The following is a 17,724-nucleotide window of genomic DNA, read 5'->3' as shown; positions in this document are numbered from 1 at the left end:
ACAGGGCCAGGAAAGGTGATGGACAGTGGGGGTCCGTCCTGGTCACCAGGCCCCTGGGTCCTGCCCACCTGCTTGGAGCTCCCCACCCATCACACATGATGCTGCCAAGCCCTCTGGGTATTGTGGGCAAATACCTTAGGAGAGAAGCTGATGAACTTTGTTTCTTGAAATGCACAGATTCCTTGGACATCCCTGAGAGGTCAATCATGAAAGTCAACTTGGTTTTCTCCCCCTCATTTGGGTTCAGAATTTAAAGTCCACACACACAGGCAGTAAGATGATATAGATAAGGACATCATCACTCGGTTTCGGATGTTAAAATGTCTAGGTGGGTTAGGGGTGATTTGAGATCACACAACCTTGTGCCACAAAGAGGAATTCCCAGGCCAGAGGGAGACATTTTATTGCCATGTTATGATCTTATCATTGAGTTGAAAGGCAATCTTGTTTCATTTTGGATTCTTTCTTATGTTTATGTCTTATAAGGGCACTTTGAATTTCCAAGCAAATAATAATTTTGAATTAGCTTTTAATCATTGACTTCTAGCACAGTTATACGATCAGAAACATGCTGTGTGATTTGATTGCTCTCAAATATATTGAGATTTGCTGGAACAAAATAAGTCAGGTTAATTTTTGTAAATGTACCACGCAGGCTTAAAATGAATGTGTCTACATTTGTTCCTGAGATACAGGTTGATGGACGGATGGCTACATGGATGTGATAGAGATGGTTTACTATCGGGACCTTCCGCATCCTGCTGATGTTTTGTTGCTTAGTATATGAATGGCTGAGCGGAGGCTGTAAAACCTGGCACTCTGCTTGGGTATGAGGTTCTTCCTGCCATCCTGCCATCATTTGTTTTTTATGTTTTGTCGCCATAAGTGACTTTGAGGAACCCTGGGAGCTCAGGAAGGAAGGAGCGCCCAGAAGCAGGGACAGGGAGCTGGTTGGGGAGGACCAGAAATCAGGTTTGTGAAGGTTCCAGAGAGGACCTGTGCTTGGGAGGAGTGTGGGGGACTGAGATGGGGGAGGGGTCATTGGAATGATGCGGGCGCTACTTGGCATTGTCCATTGTGAGGCACCACCGGGGTCATCAGGGATTGGTGGAGAGGGAGTATAAAGCCCCAGGGTTGCTAAGGGAGGGCCCAGACCGAAGAAGGTTTGGTGGATAGCAGAACGTTTGTCTCCCTCTAATTGCTCCTAAGCCTCACGCTCCCTTGCCCCGCGTGTCCTGTTGCTTCCCTGATCTTCTCCGTGACCTGTAGCTAAACCTTCCACCAGCGCTTGAGAACTTAATTTGAACCGGATCCTATCCCAGACCCCTTTCTTCTCCTCCTCCTCCTCCTCCACCTCCTCCAGGTGCCCAACAGCCCCCTTCTCCTCCTCTCCCTTCCCTTCCCCCCTTCCCCTCCCCTCCCCCTCCCCAACTCAGATCCGGCCCCGTCCCCGTCCCCTTCCCTCCTCCCTGCCCTAAGCCACCTCCACCTCTGTCCTGGCCGCCTCAGGGCGCCCTGAAAGGACCAGGACATGCGGGTGCAGTGGCTGCTCTTTTGGTTCCTCTTTTGGCTCCTGCTGGGATTTGTCAGCCATCAGTCCACCTGTGTGAGTAGATGGGTGCTGTGGCTGCTCTTTTGGCTCCTGCTGGGATTTATCAGCCATCAGTCCACCTGTGTGAGTAGACGCTGGACCCGGGGGGTTTCTTCCTTTTTACTGGGCTGTGTCACGCGGCATGAAATTACACAGCTCAGGCCTGTAATCCCAGCACTTTAGGGGGCCGAGGTGGGCAGATCACTTGAGTCCAGGAGTTGAAGACTAGCCAGGGCATCATAGCGAAACCCCATCTCTACAAAAAATTCCAAAAAAGATTAGTCGGGCCTGGTGGTGCGTACCTGTTATCCCAGTTACTGGAGAGGCTGAGGTGGGAGGATCGCTTGGGCCCAGGAGCTGGACGTTGCAGTGAGCCGAGATGGCCCCGCTGCACTCTTGTCTCTAACAAACAAAATGGACCAAAACAAAGTGAAACGTCATTTGATTTGTGTCATCTGGTTTGATGACTTTTTTTTTTTTTTTTTTTAGACAGAGTCTCACTCTGTCGCCCAGGCTGGAGTGCAGTGGCAAGATCTCGGCTCACTGCAACCTCCGCTTCCGGGGTTCAAGCAATTATCCTGCCTCAGCCTCCTGAGTAGCTCAGATGACAACGCCTGGCTAATTTTTGTATTTTTAGTAGACCACCACGCCTGGCTAATTTTTGTATTTTTAGTAGAGACGGGGTTTCACCATGTTCGCCAGGATAGTCTCCATCTCTTGACCTCATGATCCGCCTGCCTCAGCCTCCCAGTGCTGGGATTACAGGCGTGAGCCACCGCGCCTGGCCAAAATATATAACCTTAAGTGTAAGTTTACTAACTTTGGAAAGTACATACACCAGCATAAACCAACCCCCTTTCAAGATCTACATTATTTTATTTCTTTATTTTTTTGAGAGTTTCTCCCTTGTTGCCGAGGCTAGAGTGCAATGGGGCAATATCAGCTCACCTCAACCTCTGCTTCCCAGGTTCGAGCAATTCTCCTGCCTCAGCCTCCCGAGTGGCTGGGATTACAGACATGTGCCACCACTCCCAGCTAATTTTGTATTTTTAGTAGAGATAGGGTTTCTCCATGTTGGTCAGGCTGGTTTTGAACTCCCGACCTCAGGTGATCCGCCCGCCTCGGCCTCCCAAAGCGTTGGGATTACAGGCGTGAACCACCGTGCCCAGCCAAGATCTACACTATTATGTCACCCCAGAAAGTGAACTCTCACTCTTCCCAGCCAGTCTCTTTCTTATCATAGGTTAGCTTGCTTATTCTGGAATTTCGCGTATACAGATTCATGCCATGCCATAGGTACTCTTTTGTGTCTGCTTTGTTCTGCTCAACACCATGTTTCTGAAATCATTACCATTGTTGTATGGTTCTCTAACTCCATCATTTCCATTTCAGACTCAGCATATGCTGGTTCAACCTGTTGAAGGGCTATCTCTGTTTAATTCACCATCTTGAAAGAAACATTTAAAATTGAGATGTTTTCAAGAGTATATAGTTAAATCCTGAGGAATCCATGTAGAAATGTTATCACAAGCTGTCTGAACTTACTCAGGGGAAGTCTTCGTCTTCACTCACATAAGAGTCTAATGGAATTAATATCAACAATCTTAGAGAAATCCCACACTATTCATGCCATTTTCATGATCTCCACCTTGGTAATTTTTTTTTTTTTTTTTTTTTTGAGACAGAGTCTTGCTCTGTCACCCAGGCTGAAGTGCAGTGGTGCGATCTCGGCTCACTGCAACCTCCGCCTCCCGGGTTCAAGTGATTCTTCTGCCTCAGCCTCCCAAGTAGCTGGAACTATAGGCACGTGCCACCATGCCCTAATTTTTTGTATTTTTAGTAGAGATGGGTTTCACCGTGTTAGCTAGGATGGTCTCAATCTCCTGATCTCGTGGTCCACCTACCTTGGCTTCCCAAAGTGCTGGGATTGCAGGCGTGAGCCACCACGCCCGGCCCACCTTGTTAATTTTTAAGCACTAAAATTTGATACTTATTTCTGAATGAAGTAATCTCTTCATTGTATTTTTTTTTTTTTTTACTGATGCTGAGATTTAAATGACAAAGATTCATATAATCCAAGAGAGAAGTATTATTTAGAGGGATTCTTTTACCATGTGATATATAATAAATGCATCCAATGTTATACATCAATTTAAAAAACAAGTAAATAACTTTAAAGAAAAGATAACCACTGGCCAGGTGCAGTGGCTCACACCTGTATTCCCAGCACTTTGGGAGGCCAAGGCAGGTGGATCATGAGGTCAGGAGTTGGAGACCAGCCCGGCCAAGATGGTGAAACCCTGTTTCTACTAAAAATACAAAAATTAGCCGAGCGTGGTGGCAGGCGCCTGTAATCCCAGTTACTCAGTAGCTGAGGCAGGAGAATCGCTTGAACCCGGGAGGCGGAGGTTGCAGTGAGCTATCATGCCACTGCAATCTAGCCTGGGTGACAGAGCAAAACTTTGTCTCAAAACAAAAAGAAAAGATAAGATAATTACTTTATACTTAGCTTGTCTTACCCATGAGTGACGGGCTGCATGTGGCCCAGGACAGTTTTGAATGCAGTTCAACACAAATTTGTAAACTTTCTTAAAACATTAGGAGATTTTGGCCACGTACAGTGGCTCATGCCTGTAATCCCAGCACTTTGGGAGGCTGAGGCGGGCAGATTACCTGAGGTCAGGAGTTCGAGACCACCCTGGCCAACATGGCAAAACCCCATCTCCACAAAAAATACCAAAATTTGCTGAGTGCACTGTCAGGCACCTGTACTCCCAGCTACTCAGGAGGCTGAGGCAGGAGAATCACTTGAACCTGAGAGGCAGAGGTTGCAGTGAGCCGAGAGCACACCACTGCACTCCAGCCTGGGTGACAGAGTGAGACCCCATCTCAAAAACAACAAACAAAAACAAAAAAAATGGCCGGGCATGGTGGCTCACACCTGTAATCCCAGCACTTTGGGAGGCCGAGGCAGGCAGATCGCCTGTCAGGAGTTCAAGGCCAGACTGGCCAACATGGTGAAACCTCATCTCTACTAAAAATACAAAAATTAGTCGGGCATGGTGGCAGAGACCTGTAATCTCAGCTACTCGGGAGGCTGAGGCAGGAGAATGGCTTGAGCCCAGGAGCTGGAGGTTGCAGTGAGCCGAGATTGCGCCACTGCACCCCAGCCTGGGCGACTGAGTGGAGCGGAACTCTGTCTCAAAAAATAAAGAGAGGTTTTTTTTAGATCATCAGCTATTGTTAGTGTTAGTGTATGTTATGTGTGGCTCAAGACAACTTTGCTTCTTTTAATATAGGCAGGGAAGTCAAAAGATTGGATATCCCTGCTTTATACCAAGAAAGACAACACCCCACATTTGCAATGCCTAAAAACACTACCAGCCATCTGAAAACCATGTGACTTCTAACTTCTGTTCTTTTTTGTAGCAGTGGAATCCCACGGTGATATCTGAGGGATGTGGTTACCTTTTGGAGGAGGTTGACGGTTCCTAAAGATGATTCTTTCTGAGTGAAATATTGTCAGTGTCATTGACCTTTTCATTATTTCAACTATTATTATTCCAGGTTATCAATACTCTGGCTGACCATCGTCATCGTGGGACTGACTTTGGTGGAAGTCCTTGCTTACGTATCATTATTGCGTTTCCGAGAAGTTATAAAGTTGTCATTACCCTCTGGACAGTTTACCTTTGGGTGAGTATACTAACTTTCTGTAGAGGTATACTTGTAATCACAAATAAGAATAAATTATATAAAACAATTCACGTTTCTGGACTTCATTATGAATATGTGGTTTTACCCAAAAAATCAGGGAAATGATTTATTAGCATAAGAATGATGAAAATATCTGCCATTTACATTATGAAACTTAAATAGGTCAGTGTTTGTTTAATAGAATGTCAACAGAGCTTTTGGTCAAAAATAAGTTTTTTTAACCTTTGTGCTATTTGTCACAAATGGAGTATGAGGTTTCGTCACTTAAATAGGAAATTCTTTCTAAACTCTTCTGCTTTATAGTTCTATCGTATGGGTGGAAGGAAAGCTTCCAATCTCCTCTCTGAAGATTCACTGCAGAAATGAGCTGACAACAGACAGCTTAACAGGAAAAGAAAAACATAGAACAGGCATAAACATGGGAACCAGCTGAAACATGAGACTGCTAGAAGGGCCGGATGGTTGATGCTTAAAGAGCACCCTCTTCTGAGGGGAGAGGGAGATAGATGGAGATGTAGGCCATTTAGAGGGGCAGCAAATGATTTTTAGGGGAAATGAAAGAGCCCAAGGAACAAACAATTGGCCTGAGACAAAGTTCCTCTGAGGTCATAGGGACGAGGTGACAAACTGCCGGAAGGTGAAGGGCAGAACTGCACTGCGTCTCATGATGCAGAGAAAGCCCCAGAGAATCTCTTAGAACTGCCCTCCAAGAGAATCAATGAAAAGTGTGTCTGGGCAGGGTAATTTTGAATGACATCATTCAAAGTGCATGTTCCCACTTGCAACTGGAGAGAGATCAGTATGTCAAAAGTCTGTACTTGGTAAGAATTTGGCTGCTAAGTTGTGCCATAATTTGTCTTTTGAGCCTTTTTTCCTTTGGGTAAGTTGAGCTCTACATTTTGTCTTGCCATTCATGACAGTAAAAATGTGGTTGTCTGGGGGCTGAACCTCCTTCTGAACAATGATCCAAGATAAAAGTACTAATACCACAATGCTTTTTTATATTCAAGGGAAGAGGAAGTATGTTTCAGTTTTACCACCTAGATAATTACACGTCATTTGGCACTGCCTTTCAAGATATGTAGAAAACAGAAAATATATGAGTTATGAAGATATCTAGGCACATTTAACATTCTCTATGCCACTTAGTCCTGAACAGAGAATTTTCGGTATAAATTGGAGGAAGCTTTTTTTTTTTTTTTTTTTTTTTTCTTTTCTCACTCCCAAGACGATTCTCCCTCTGTTGCCCAGGCTGGAGTATAATGGTGTGACCTCAGCTCACTGCAACCTCCACCTCCTGGCTTCAAGTGATTCCCCTGCCTCAGCCTCTCAAGTAGCTGGGATTACAGGTGCCCACCACCATGCCCAGCTAATTTTTGTATTTTTAGTAGAGTCGGGGTTTTACCATGTTGGCCAGGCTAGTCTCAAAACCCGACCTCAAATGATCCACCCCCCTCAGCCTCCCAAAGTGCTGGGATTACAAGCGTGAGCCACCACGTGAGCCAGGGGAAGTTTTTAAATTTACCACTTTTTAACAATTCCATTTAGGAAAGTTCAGTTGAGCTGTTGGACTTGGACAACTTCGCACCTCTCTTCTTTGTCCTTGTCATCTAGTCATCTATACCATTGCCTCCTAAGCAGGGACATCATGGGTGCCATGAAGCATTCATGTGTGATGGCATTTCTTTGCTTCTCATTTCTTCATGTGTTTGACATTTCTCCTAGCTCCAAACTGGGCCAGCTACCTTTCCTATGAAATCTAGCAGTAGCTGTGGGATTGACGTGGTTGCTCTTTTCATCTTTTTAGATTACCCATTGCTTCTCTCGATATCCTAGTACATGATTTTTTTTTTATCCTATGTGCAGAAATCAGGAAAAAACAAATTCTACAAAGAATTTGAAAGATATTATTTCAGGCCAGGTGTGGTGGCTCATGCCTGTAATCCCAGCACTTTGGGAGGCTGAGGCAGATGGATCATTTGAGGTCAGGAGTTCAAGACCAGATGGGCCAACATGGTGAAACCCCATCTCTACTAAAAAGACAAAAATCAGCCAGGCATGGCAGCAGGCACCTGTAATCCCAACTACTTGGGAGGCCGAGGCACAAGAATCGCTTGAATCTGGGAGGTGGAGGTTGCCGTGAGCCAAGGTAGCGCCACTGCACTTCAGCATGGTTGAGAGTGACACTCCGTCTCAAGAAAAAAGTCATTTCAATGACTACCTCAGGAGATTCATAGGTATCTGACCCACATCTGAGATGGGATTTGCATTGCATTTTAGCTATGATGAGAATATTTAATATCTTCGAAGATTAAAAGCATACTGTGATAATATGGAAATCTTGGTGGGAATTCAGTCATTAGTGAGAATGTTTTGTGTTAAGTTCAAACCAGCCTCAACGAAGCTGATGTGAGGGAAGGGAAAGTGAACTCTGAGTAGAGCAGGGACAGAAGGAAGATGCTCCAGTGCAGATCAGGAAGGAGCAGGGGGTGAAATGTTACAAATTCTAGAACTCAGAGAGCTGAAGGTAATTACTTCCTTTTCAAGTTGTGAAACATGTTAACCTGTGGTAAAATACTTAGAAGATGATAATTACCATCTAACCGTGTTGAAGTGTACAGTTCAGTTGTGTGAAGTATATTCATGTCATTTTCTTTTTTTTTTTTTTTTTTGAGACGGAGTCTCACTCTGTCACCAGGCTGGAGTGCAGTGGTGGGATCTTGGCTCACTGCAACCTCTGCCTCCTGGGTTCAAGCAGTTCTGCTGCCTCAGCCTCCCGAGTAGCTGGGACTACAGGCATGCAACACCATGCTCAGCTAATTTTTGTATTTTTAGTAGAGACGGGGTTTCACCATGTTGCCCAGGATGGTCTCCATCTCTTGACCTTGTGATTCACCTGCCTCAGCCTCCCAAAGTGCTGAGATTACAGGCGTGAGCTACCGCACCTGGCCTTTTTTTTTTTTTTTTTTTGAGACAGAGTTTCAATTTTGTTGCCCAGGTTGGAGTGCAATGGCACAATCTCAGCTCACCACAACCTTTTCCTACTGGGTTCAAGTGATTCTCCTGCCTCAGCCTCCCGACTAGCTGGGATTACAGGCATGCACCACCATGCCTGGCTAATTTTGTATTTTTAGCAGAGACAGCGTTTCTCCATGTTGGTGAGGCTGGTCTCAAACTCCCGACCTCAGGTGATCCGCCTGCCTCAGCCTCCCAAAGTGCTGGGATTACAGGAGTGAGCCACCGTGCCAGCCTCATGTCATTCGTGTGTGTGTGTGTGTGTGTGTGTGTGTGTGTGTGTGTGACAGAGTCTCATTCTGTCACTCAGGCTGGAGTGCAGTGGTGTGATCTCGGCTCACTGCAACCTCCGCCTCCCAGCTTCAAACGGTTCTCTGCCTCAGCCTCCCGAGTAGCTCGGATTACAGGCGCCCGCTGCCATGCCTGGCTAATTTTTGTATTTTTAGTAGAGACGGGGTTTCACCATCTTGGCCAGGCTGGTCTTGAACTCCTGACCCCGTGATCCACCTGCCTCGGCCTCCCAAAGTACTGGGATTATACGCATGAGCCACCGTGCCCAGCTGTCATTCTTATATTATTATTTCCTAGTTGTCTTTCCTGAAGACTATCTTCCAGTCTGAAAATGGACATGATGGATCCACAGATGTACAGCAGAGAGCCTGGAGGTCCAACCACCGTAGACAGGAAGGTATGGCTCTGTTGGAGTCCCCATAGTGTGGAAATGAGTTTGCCCTGGAAAGGGAAAGAACAGCTTCTTGCCCTGAGGTTTCTCACCTTCTCCTCTCCTCACTCTCACCAAGGGCTGAGGTCCATTTGTATGCACACAAAGAAAAGAGTTTCTTCCTTTCCAGGAAATAAAATTGGCCTGAAAGACGTCATTACTCTATGGAGACATGTGGAAACAAAAGTTAGAGCTAAAATCCATAAGATGAAGGTGACAACGAAAATCAACCATCATGACAAAATCAATGGAAAGAGGAAGACCGCCAAAAAACAGTAAGATGTGCCTTGACACAAATACTGTTGTATGAACCATGTGCCAATCAAAGTAGACAACTGTAAAGTCCTTGAGAATATTTTCTACAATATTTGTGGCAAATTCAGTGGGTTCAAAATTGAGTTTGTCCTTTCTGCTTCATTAGTTTAAGCTGTATAATTCCTTTCCCTTCCTACATTCTTGTTTGTCATTTTTTCGGGGGAAGAGGTGTTGCTAGTACTGGCATTGGTTTTCCTTTCTCTCTCTCTTTTTTTTTTTTTTTCCTGAGATGGAGCTTTGCTGTTGTTGCCCAGGCTGTAGTGCAATGGCACAATCTCAGCTCACTGCCTTTTGGGTTCAAGCAATTCTCCTGCCTCAGCCTCCCAAGTAGCTGGGATTACAGGTGCCCACCACCACGCCCAGCTAATTTTTGTATTTTTACTAGAGATGGGGTTTCACCATGTTGTCCAGGCTGGTCTCGAACTTCTGACCTCAGGTAATCCACCTGCCTCAGCCTCCCAAAGTGCTGGGACTAGAGGTGTGAGCCACCACAGTCAGCCTTTTTTTTTTTTTTTTAAATTTTGAGATAGAGTCTCGCTCTGTCACCCAGGCTGGAGTGCTATGGTGCAATCTTGGCTCACTCAACCTCTGCCTCCCAGTTTGAAGCAATTCTGCCTCAGCTTCCCGAGTAGCTTGGATTACAGGTGTGTGCCACCACATTTGGCCAATTTTTTTTTTTTTTTGAGACAGAGTCTCACTCTGTCACCCAGGCTAGAGTGCAGTGGCATGATCTTGGCTCACTGCAACCTCCACCTCCCAGGTTCAAGTGATTCCCCTGCCTCAGCCTCCCAAGTAGCTGGGATTACAGGTGCCTGCCACCACGCCCAGCTAATTTTTTGTATTTTTAGTAGAGACGGGGTTTCACCGTATTAGCCAGGATGGTCTCAATCTCCTGACCTCGTGATCGTGATCCATCCGCCTCACCCTCCCAGAGTGCTGGGATTACAGGCGTCAGCCACCAGGACCGGCTCAGACTGTACTCTTATAGCCATCTGAAATACGTTTTCTAGGTAGAGATAGATTGTGGAAGGGTACAGTTGTGAGGATAACAGAAACATGGCAGATTATTTAAAATCATCCTGAAAGTGGTGCTTTATCTGATGAAAGTGATTGTAATCCATAGGGCAATGTTTCAACGTGCGCAAGAGTTGCGGCGGCGGGCAGAGGACTACTACAAATGCAAAGTAAGGAGCTTCCTCCCCGCAGTTGCAGGATAGTTCAGTGCTGATGCAGATGATGCCACAGCCCTTAGACTCTCTCAACATTCAATTTCTCATGTGTTGGCTTTTTCAGATCACCCCTTCTGCAAGAAAGCCTCTTTGCAACTGGGTAAGTTTGCTTGTTTTCCTTGCTTTTGGACATAGTCTGCCAGGTCAGGACATGGATACATTTTTCTCCCTACGGCTCTGTGCTCAAGCCCTGCAGAGGGAGATGGCAGAGAGGAAGGCTGCCTACAAGCATCACAGTCCCATCCCAATTGGTAACCGTGTTGCTCAAAAACACATTCATCCCCACCCAGTGGGGCCCCGATCTAATATTCTAAGTGTCAGAGGTTCCGTATTTGTAATAGTAAATGGGCCCTGACTGTAAATTAGTGAAGAGTGAATGTAACTTATTACCCACAGGAACAATTCCAAATGAAGGCCTTAACTGATGCTCAGTTAAGCTGGTTCTTGTGTGGCCTCTGTACTTCAAAAGCTGCCGAGTCCTATGATTACACGCGATGGGACTTGTACACTTGAAGTGAAACACAGTTTTAAAACTTGCTTTGTTTAGAATTCCCACCTCATTTTTCCATGGACGAAAGTATTATTTATGTCCTAGTGCACTTACAATTTGGTATTACATGGGAGTGAAAAGAAATATTACAGCCATGCCTAACTGACTTCTTGAGGTAAGATTGTTCTGTCAGAAAACCCTCTCCCAGTTCCCCTGCAGCTCTTCAGGAATCCACATCTCTCCAGAGTTCTTTGTTCTCATGGGTGGCACCTCCAGAGTGAAGAAGATCCTTTGTCAAGAAGGGAAACAGAGGGGAAATGAGAGGGGCCTGCAGGCAGAGCTGGAATCAACTTCCACTCTGCCTCTTGCAAGCTGTGTGACCCTGGGCACAATTTCTCCTTCCTCTGGAAACCTCTGTTTTCTTAGATTTGTAGCAGGGTGGTCACACTGACCTTGCAGAGTTCTGAGACTCAGAGACAGAACATAAAAGGCCTGGAAAACATTCTCCAAAAAGAAGCTGCAACATGTGTGGACAATGGGCTTTTCATACCTCTCTTACGGTCTCTTACTGTCTGTTGACCTGGTGCAAGAAACATGCTCAGGTGATGGCTGTGAGGGAGGAATGAGGATAGACATAGACACGCCTGTGTCTCAAACATGCTTCTTTATTACTATGTTATGACTCTGTCTTCCCTGGGGCAGGACACCAGCCTGCCTACATTTGCAGACAGACACAGTGGCATGTGGAGACAACAGTGTGTCCCAATGACTTTTCTTTACCCCCCACCTGTTGGCAGTACTCAGTGGAAGGGTGATATTATGACACTGATACGGCTATTTTGAAACCTGGAGGATGGAAAGGTGCAAAAATCTATCACCAGCAACAGAAGGGGCAGACTGTGTTGGTGGCGGTAATTTTGTCCATCAAATGAATATGTGTGAAAACATTCCCTCCTTTGGCCCTGCAGGTCAGAGTGGCCCTACAGGAGCATCGTCATTCTTCAGGATTGCCCTACTGGCCCTACATCACAGGTGAAACTTTAAAAAACAGGATGGGCCACCAGACACCTCCCTTAGCTACTCAGGAGGCTGAGGCAGAAAAACCACCCAAACCCAAGAGGCGGAGGGCCGCTGAGGTGAAACCATCATCACCCAAACCCAAGAGGCAGAGGGCCACTGAGGTGAAACCATCACCCGAACCCAAGAGGCGGAGGGCCGCTGAGGAGAAACCATCATCACCCGAACCCAAGAGGCGGAGGGCCGCTGAGGTGAAACCATCATCACCCAAACCCAAGAGGCGGAGGGCCGCTGATGTGGAATCTTCATCACCCGAACCCAAGAGGCGGAGGGCCGCTGAGGTGAAACCATCATCACCCAAACAAAAGAGGCGGAGGGCCGCTGAGGTGAAACCATCATCACCCAAACCCAAGAGGTGGAGGGCCGCTGAGGTGAAACCATCATCACCCAAACCCAAGAGGCGGAGGGCCGCTGAGGTGAAACCATCATCACCCAAACCCAAGAGGCGGAGGGCCGCTGACGTGGAACCTTCATCACCCGAACCCAAGAGGCGGAGGGCCGCTGAGGTGAAACCATCATCACCCGAACCCAAGAGGCGGAGGGCCGCTGAGGTGAAACCATCATCACCCGAAACCAAGAGGCGGAGGGCCGCTGAGGTGAAACCATCATCACCCGAACCCAAGAGGCGGAGGGCCGCTGAGGTGAAACCCTCAACACCCGAACACAAGAGGCGGAGGGCCGCTGAGGTGAAACCCTCATCACCCGAACACAAGAGGTGGAAGGCCGCTGAGGTGAAACCCTCATCACCCGAACCCCAGAGGCGGAGGGCCGCTGAGGTGAAACCATCATCACCCGAACCCAAGAGGCGGAGGGCCGCTTAGGTGAAACCATCATCACCCGAACCCAAGAGGCGGAGGGCCGCTTAGGTGAAACCATCATCACCCCAACCCAAGAGGCGGAGGGCCGCTGAGGTGAAACCATCATCACCCAAACTCAAGAGGCGGAGAGCCGCTGAGGTGAAACCATCATCACCCAAACCCAAGAGGCGGAGGGCCGCTGAGGTGAAACCATCATCACCCAAACCCAAGAGGCAGAGGGCCGCTTAGGTGAAACCATCATCACCCAAACCCAAGAGGCGGAGGGCCATTGAGGTGAAACCATCATCACTCAAACCAAGGGCCACTGAGGTGAAACCATCATCACCGAAACCCAAGAGGCGGAGGGCCGCTGAGGTGAAACCATCATCACCCAAACCCAAGATGCGGAGGGAGGCTGAGGTGAAACCATGATCACCCGAACCCAAGAGGCGGAGGGAGGCTGAGTTGAAACCATCATCACCCAAACCAAACAGGCGGAGGGCCGCTGAGGTGAAACCATCATCACCCAAACCCAAGAGGCGGAGGGCCGCTGAGGTGAAACCATCACCCAAACCCTAGTGGCGGAGGGCCGCTGAGGTGAAACCATCATCACCCAAACCCAAGAGGCGGAGGGCCGCTGAGGAGAAAGCATCATCACCCAAACCCAAGAGGCGGAGGGCCACTGAGTTGAAACCATCATCACCCAAACCGAAGAGGCAGAGGGCCGCTTAGGTGAAACCATCATCACCCAAACCCAAGAGGCGGAGGGCCACTGAGGTGAAACCATCATCACCCAAACCAAGGGCCACTGAGGTGAAACCATCATCACCCAAACCCAAGAGGTGGAGGGCCACTGAGATAAAACCATCATCACCCAAAACCAAGAGGCGGAGGACCGCTGAGGTGAAACCATCACCACCCAAACCCAAGAGGCGGAGGGCCGCTGAGGTGAAACCATCATCACCCAAACCCAAGAGGTGGAGGGCCGCTTAGGTGAAACCATCATCACCCAAACCCAAAAGGCGGAGGGCCACTGAGGTGAAACCATCATCACCCAAACCCAAGAGGCGGAGGACCACTGAGGTGAAACCATCATCACCCAAACCAAGGGCCACTGAGGTGAAACCATCATCACCCAAACCCAAGAGGCGGAGGGCCGCTGAGGTGAAACCATCACCCAAACCCTAGTGGCGGAGGGCCGCTGAGGTGAAACCATCATCACCCAAACCCAAGAGGCGGAGGGCCGCTGAGGAGAAAGCATCATCACCCAAACCCAAGAGGCGGAGGGCCACTGAGTTGAAACCATCATCACCCAAACCGAAGAGGCAGAGGGCCGCTTAGGTGAAACCATCATCACCCAAACCCAAGAGGCGGAGGGCCACTGAGGTGAAACCATCATCACCCAAACCAAGGGCCACTGAGGTGAAACCATCATCACCCAAACCCAAGAGGTGGAGGGCCACTGAGATAAAACCATCATCACCCAAAACCAAGAGGCGGAGGACCGCTGAGGTGAAACCATCACCACCCAAACCCAAGAGGCGGAGGGCCGCTGAGGTGAAACCATCATCACCCAAACCCAAGAGGTGGAGGGCCGCTTAGGTGAAACCATCATCACCCAAACCCAAAAGGCGGAGGGCCACTGAGGTGAAACCATCATCACCCAAACCCAAGAGGCGGAGGACCACTGAGGTGAAACCATCATCACCCAAACCAAGGGCCACTGAGGTGAAACCATCATCACCCAAACCCAAGGGCCACTGAGGTGAAACCATCATCACCCAAACCCAACTGGCGGAGGGCCACTGAGGTGAAACCATCATCACCCAAACCCAAGAGGCGGAGGGCCGCTGAGGTGAAACCATGATCACCCGAACCCAAGAGGCGGAGGGCCGCTGAGGTGAAACCATCATCACCCGAACCCAAGAGGCGGAGGGCCGCTGAGGTGAAACCATCATCACCCGAACCCAAGAGGCGGAGGGCCGCTGAGGTGAAACCATCATCACCCGAACCCAAGAGGCGGAGGGCCGCTGAGGTGAAACCATCACCCAAACCCTAGTGGCGGAGGGCCGCTGAGGTGAAACCATCATCACCCAAACCCAAGAGGCGGAGGGCCGCTGAGGAGAAAGCATCATCACCCAAACCCAAGAGGCGGAGGGCCGCTGAGGTGAAACCCTCATCACCCGAACCCAAGAGGCGGAGGGCCGCTGAGGTGAAACCATCATCACCCGAACCCAAGAGGCGGAGGGCCGCTGAGGTGAAACCATCATCACCCGAACCCAAGAGGCGGAGGGCCGCTGAGGTGAAACCATCATCACCCGAACACAAGAGGCGGAGGGCCGCTGAGGTGAAACCATCATCACCCGAACCCAAGAGGCGGAGGGCCGCTTAGGTGAAACCATCATCACCCAAACCCAAGAGGCGGAGGCCCACTGAGGTGAAACCATCATCACCCAAACCAAGGCCCAATGAGGTGAAACCGTCATCACCCAAACTCAAGAGGCGGAGGGCCACTGAGGTGAAACCATCATCACCCAAACCCAAGAGGCAGAGGGCCGCTTAGGTGAAACCATTATCACCCAAACCCAAGAGGCGGAGGGCCACTGAGGTGAAACCATCATCACCCAAACCAAGGGCCACTGAGGTGAAACCATCATCACCCAAACCCAAGGGCCACTGAGGTGAAACCGTCATCACCCAAACCCAAGAGGCGGAGGGCCACTGAGGTGAAACCATCATCACCCAAACCCAAGAGGCGGAGGGCCACTGAGGTGAAACCATCATCACCCAAACCAAGGGCCACTGAGGTGAAACCATCATCGCCCAAACCCAAGTGGCGGAGGGCCGCTGAGGTGATACCATCATCACCCGAACCCAAGAGGCGGAGGGCCACTGAGGTGAAACCATCATCGCCCGAACCCAAGAGGCGGAGGGCCGCTGAGGTGAAACCATCATCACCCGAACCCAGGAGGTGGAGGGCCACTGAGGTGAAACCATCATCACCCGAACCCAAGAGGCGGAGTGCCGCTGAGGTGTAACCATCATCACCCGAAACCAACAGGCGGAGGGCCGCTGAGGTGAAACCATCATCACCCGAACCCAAGAGGCGGAGGGCCGCTGACGTGAAACCATCATCACCCGTACCCAAGACGCGGAGGGTCGCTGAGGTGAAACCATCATCACCCGAACCCAAGAGGCGGAGGGCCGCTGAGGTGAAACCCTCATCACCCGAACCCAAGAGGCGGAGGGCCGCTGAGGTGAAACCATCATCACCCGAACCCAAGAGGCAGAGGGCCGCTGAGGTGAAACCATCATCACCCAAACCCAAGAGGCGGAGGGCCGCTGAGGTGAAACCATCATCACCCAAACCCAAGAGGCGGAGGGCCGCTGAGGTGAAACCATCATCACCCAAACCCAAGAGGCGGAGGGGCACTGAGGTGAAACCGTCATCACCCAAACCAATGGCTACTGAGGTGAAACCGTCATCACCCAAACCCAAGAGGCGGAGGGCCGCTGAGGTGAAACCATCATCACCCAAACCCAAGAGGCGGAGGGAGGCTGAGGTGAAATCATCATCACCCAAACCCAAGAGGCGGAGGGCCGCTGAGGTGAAACCATCATCACCCAAACCCAAGAGGCGGAGAGCCGCTTAGCTGAAACCATCATCACCCACACTCAAGAGGCGGAGGGCCGCTGAGGTGAAACCATCATCACCCAAACCCAAGGGCCACTGAGGTGAAACCATCATCACCCAAACCCAACAGGCGGAGGGCCACTGAGGTGAAACCATCATCACCCAAACCCAACAGGCGGAGGGCCACTGAGGTGAAACCGTCATCACCCGAACCCAAGAGGCGGAGGGCCGCTGAGGTGAAACCATCATCACCGAAACCCAAGAGGCGGAGGGCCGCTGAGGTGAAACCATCATCAGCCGAACCGAAGAGGCGGAGGGCCGCTGAGGTGAAACCTTCATCACCCGAACCCAAGAGGCGGAGGGCCTCTGAGGTGTAACCTTCAACACCCGAACCCAAGAGGCGGAGGGCCGCTGAGGTGGAACCTTCATCACCCGAACCCAAGAGGCAGAGGGCCGCTGAGGTGAAACCATCATCACCCGATCCCAAGAGGCGGAGGGCCGCTGAGGTGAAACCATCATCACCCAAACCCAAGAGGCGGAGGGCCGCTGAGGTGAAACCATCATCACCCAAACCCAAGAGGCGGAGGGCCGCTGACGTGGAACCTTCATCACCCGAACCCAAGAGGCGGAGGGCCCCTGAGGTGAAACCGTCATCACCCAAACCCAAGAGGCGGAGGTCCGCTGAGGTGAAACCATCACCCAAACCCAAGAGGCGGATGTTGAGTAAGCTGAGAACAGGCCATTGCACTCAAGCCTGAGCAATAACAATATAACTGAGTAGAAGAAAATTAAAAAGTCAACAAAACAAAACAAAACCCACACTCCAAAAACAAACTAACAAAGTATAAATAAATAATATAAAAATAAAATAAGTACGGCAGTCCTTATGTTATTGCTTTGTTTCGGTATCTGGTATGATTGCCTGAGGGACCTGAGGTTTTTAATCATAGAGGGTTTTTTTAATCTTTAGAAGTGGTTGGTTATGTAAAATATTATTATTATTTTTTGAGACTGGATTTTGCTGCGTCACCCAGGCTGCAGTGCAGTGGCTTGATCACAGCTCACTGCAGCCTCAACCTCCTGGGCTTCAAGCAATCCTCCTGCCTCAGCCTCCCAAGTAGCTGAGATCACAGATGTG

The 17,724-nt window shown here is 49.5% G+C and overlaps 1 protein-coding gene across 1 annotated transcript; it reads left to right on the top strand.

Moving 5' to 3' along the window:
- The first annotated feature begins 996 nt into the window (after window positions 1-996).
- On the top strand, window positions 997-17,469 carry LOC112205887 (putative nuclear pore complex-interacting protein family member B2). The gene is made up of 10 exons (XM_063797353.1): window positions 997-1,675; window positions 5,159-5,287; window positions 8,912-9,011; window positions 9,175-9,319; window positions 10,483-10,543; window positions 10,653-10,688; window positions 12,047-12,976; window positions 13,550-14,158; window positions 14,375-15,425; window positions 16,733-17,469. The coding sequence occupies exons 1-7, from the start codon at window positions 1,532-1,534 to the stop codon at window positions 12,974-12,976; spliced, it is 1,545 nt and encodes a 514-aa protein (XP_063653423.1). The 5' UTR covers window positions 997-1,531; the 3' UTR covers window positions 13,550-14,158; window positions 14,375-15,425; window positions 16,733-17,469.
- Window positions 17,470-17,724: the final 255 nt, after the last annotated feature.

Source organism: Pan troglodytes, chromosome 18 (genome assembly GCF_028858775.2).
Source record: "Pan troglodytes isolate AG18354 chromosome 18, NHGRI_mPanTro3-v2.0_pri, whole genome shotgun sequence".
Classification (NCBI taxonomy): domain Eukaryota; kingdom Metazoa; phylum Chordata; class Mammalia; order Primates; family Hominidae; genus Pan; species Pan troglodytes.
Note: the sequence above shows the minus strand (reverse complement) of the source record. Positions and strands in the feature narration are given on the sequence as shown.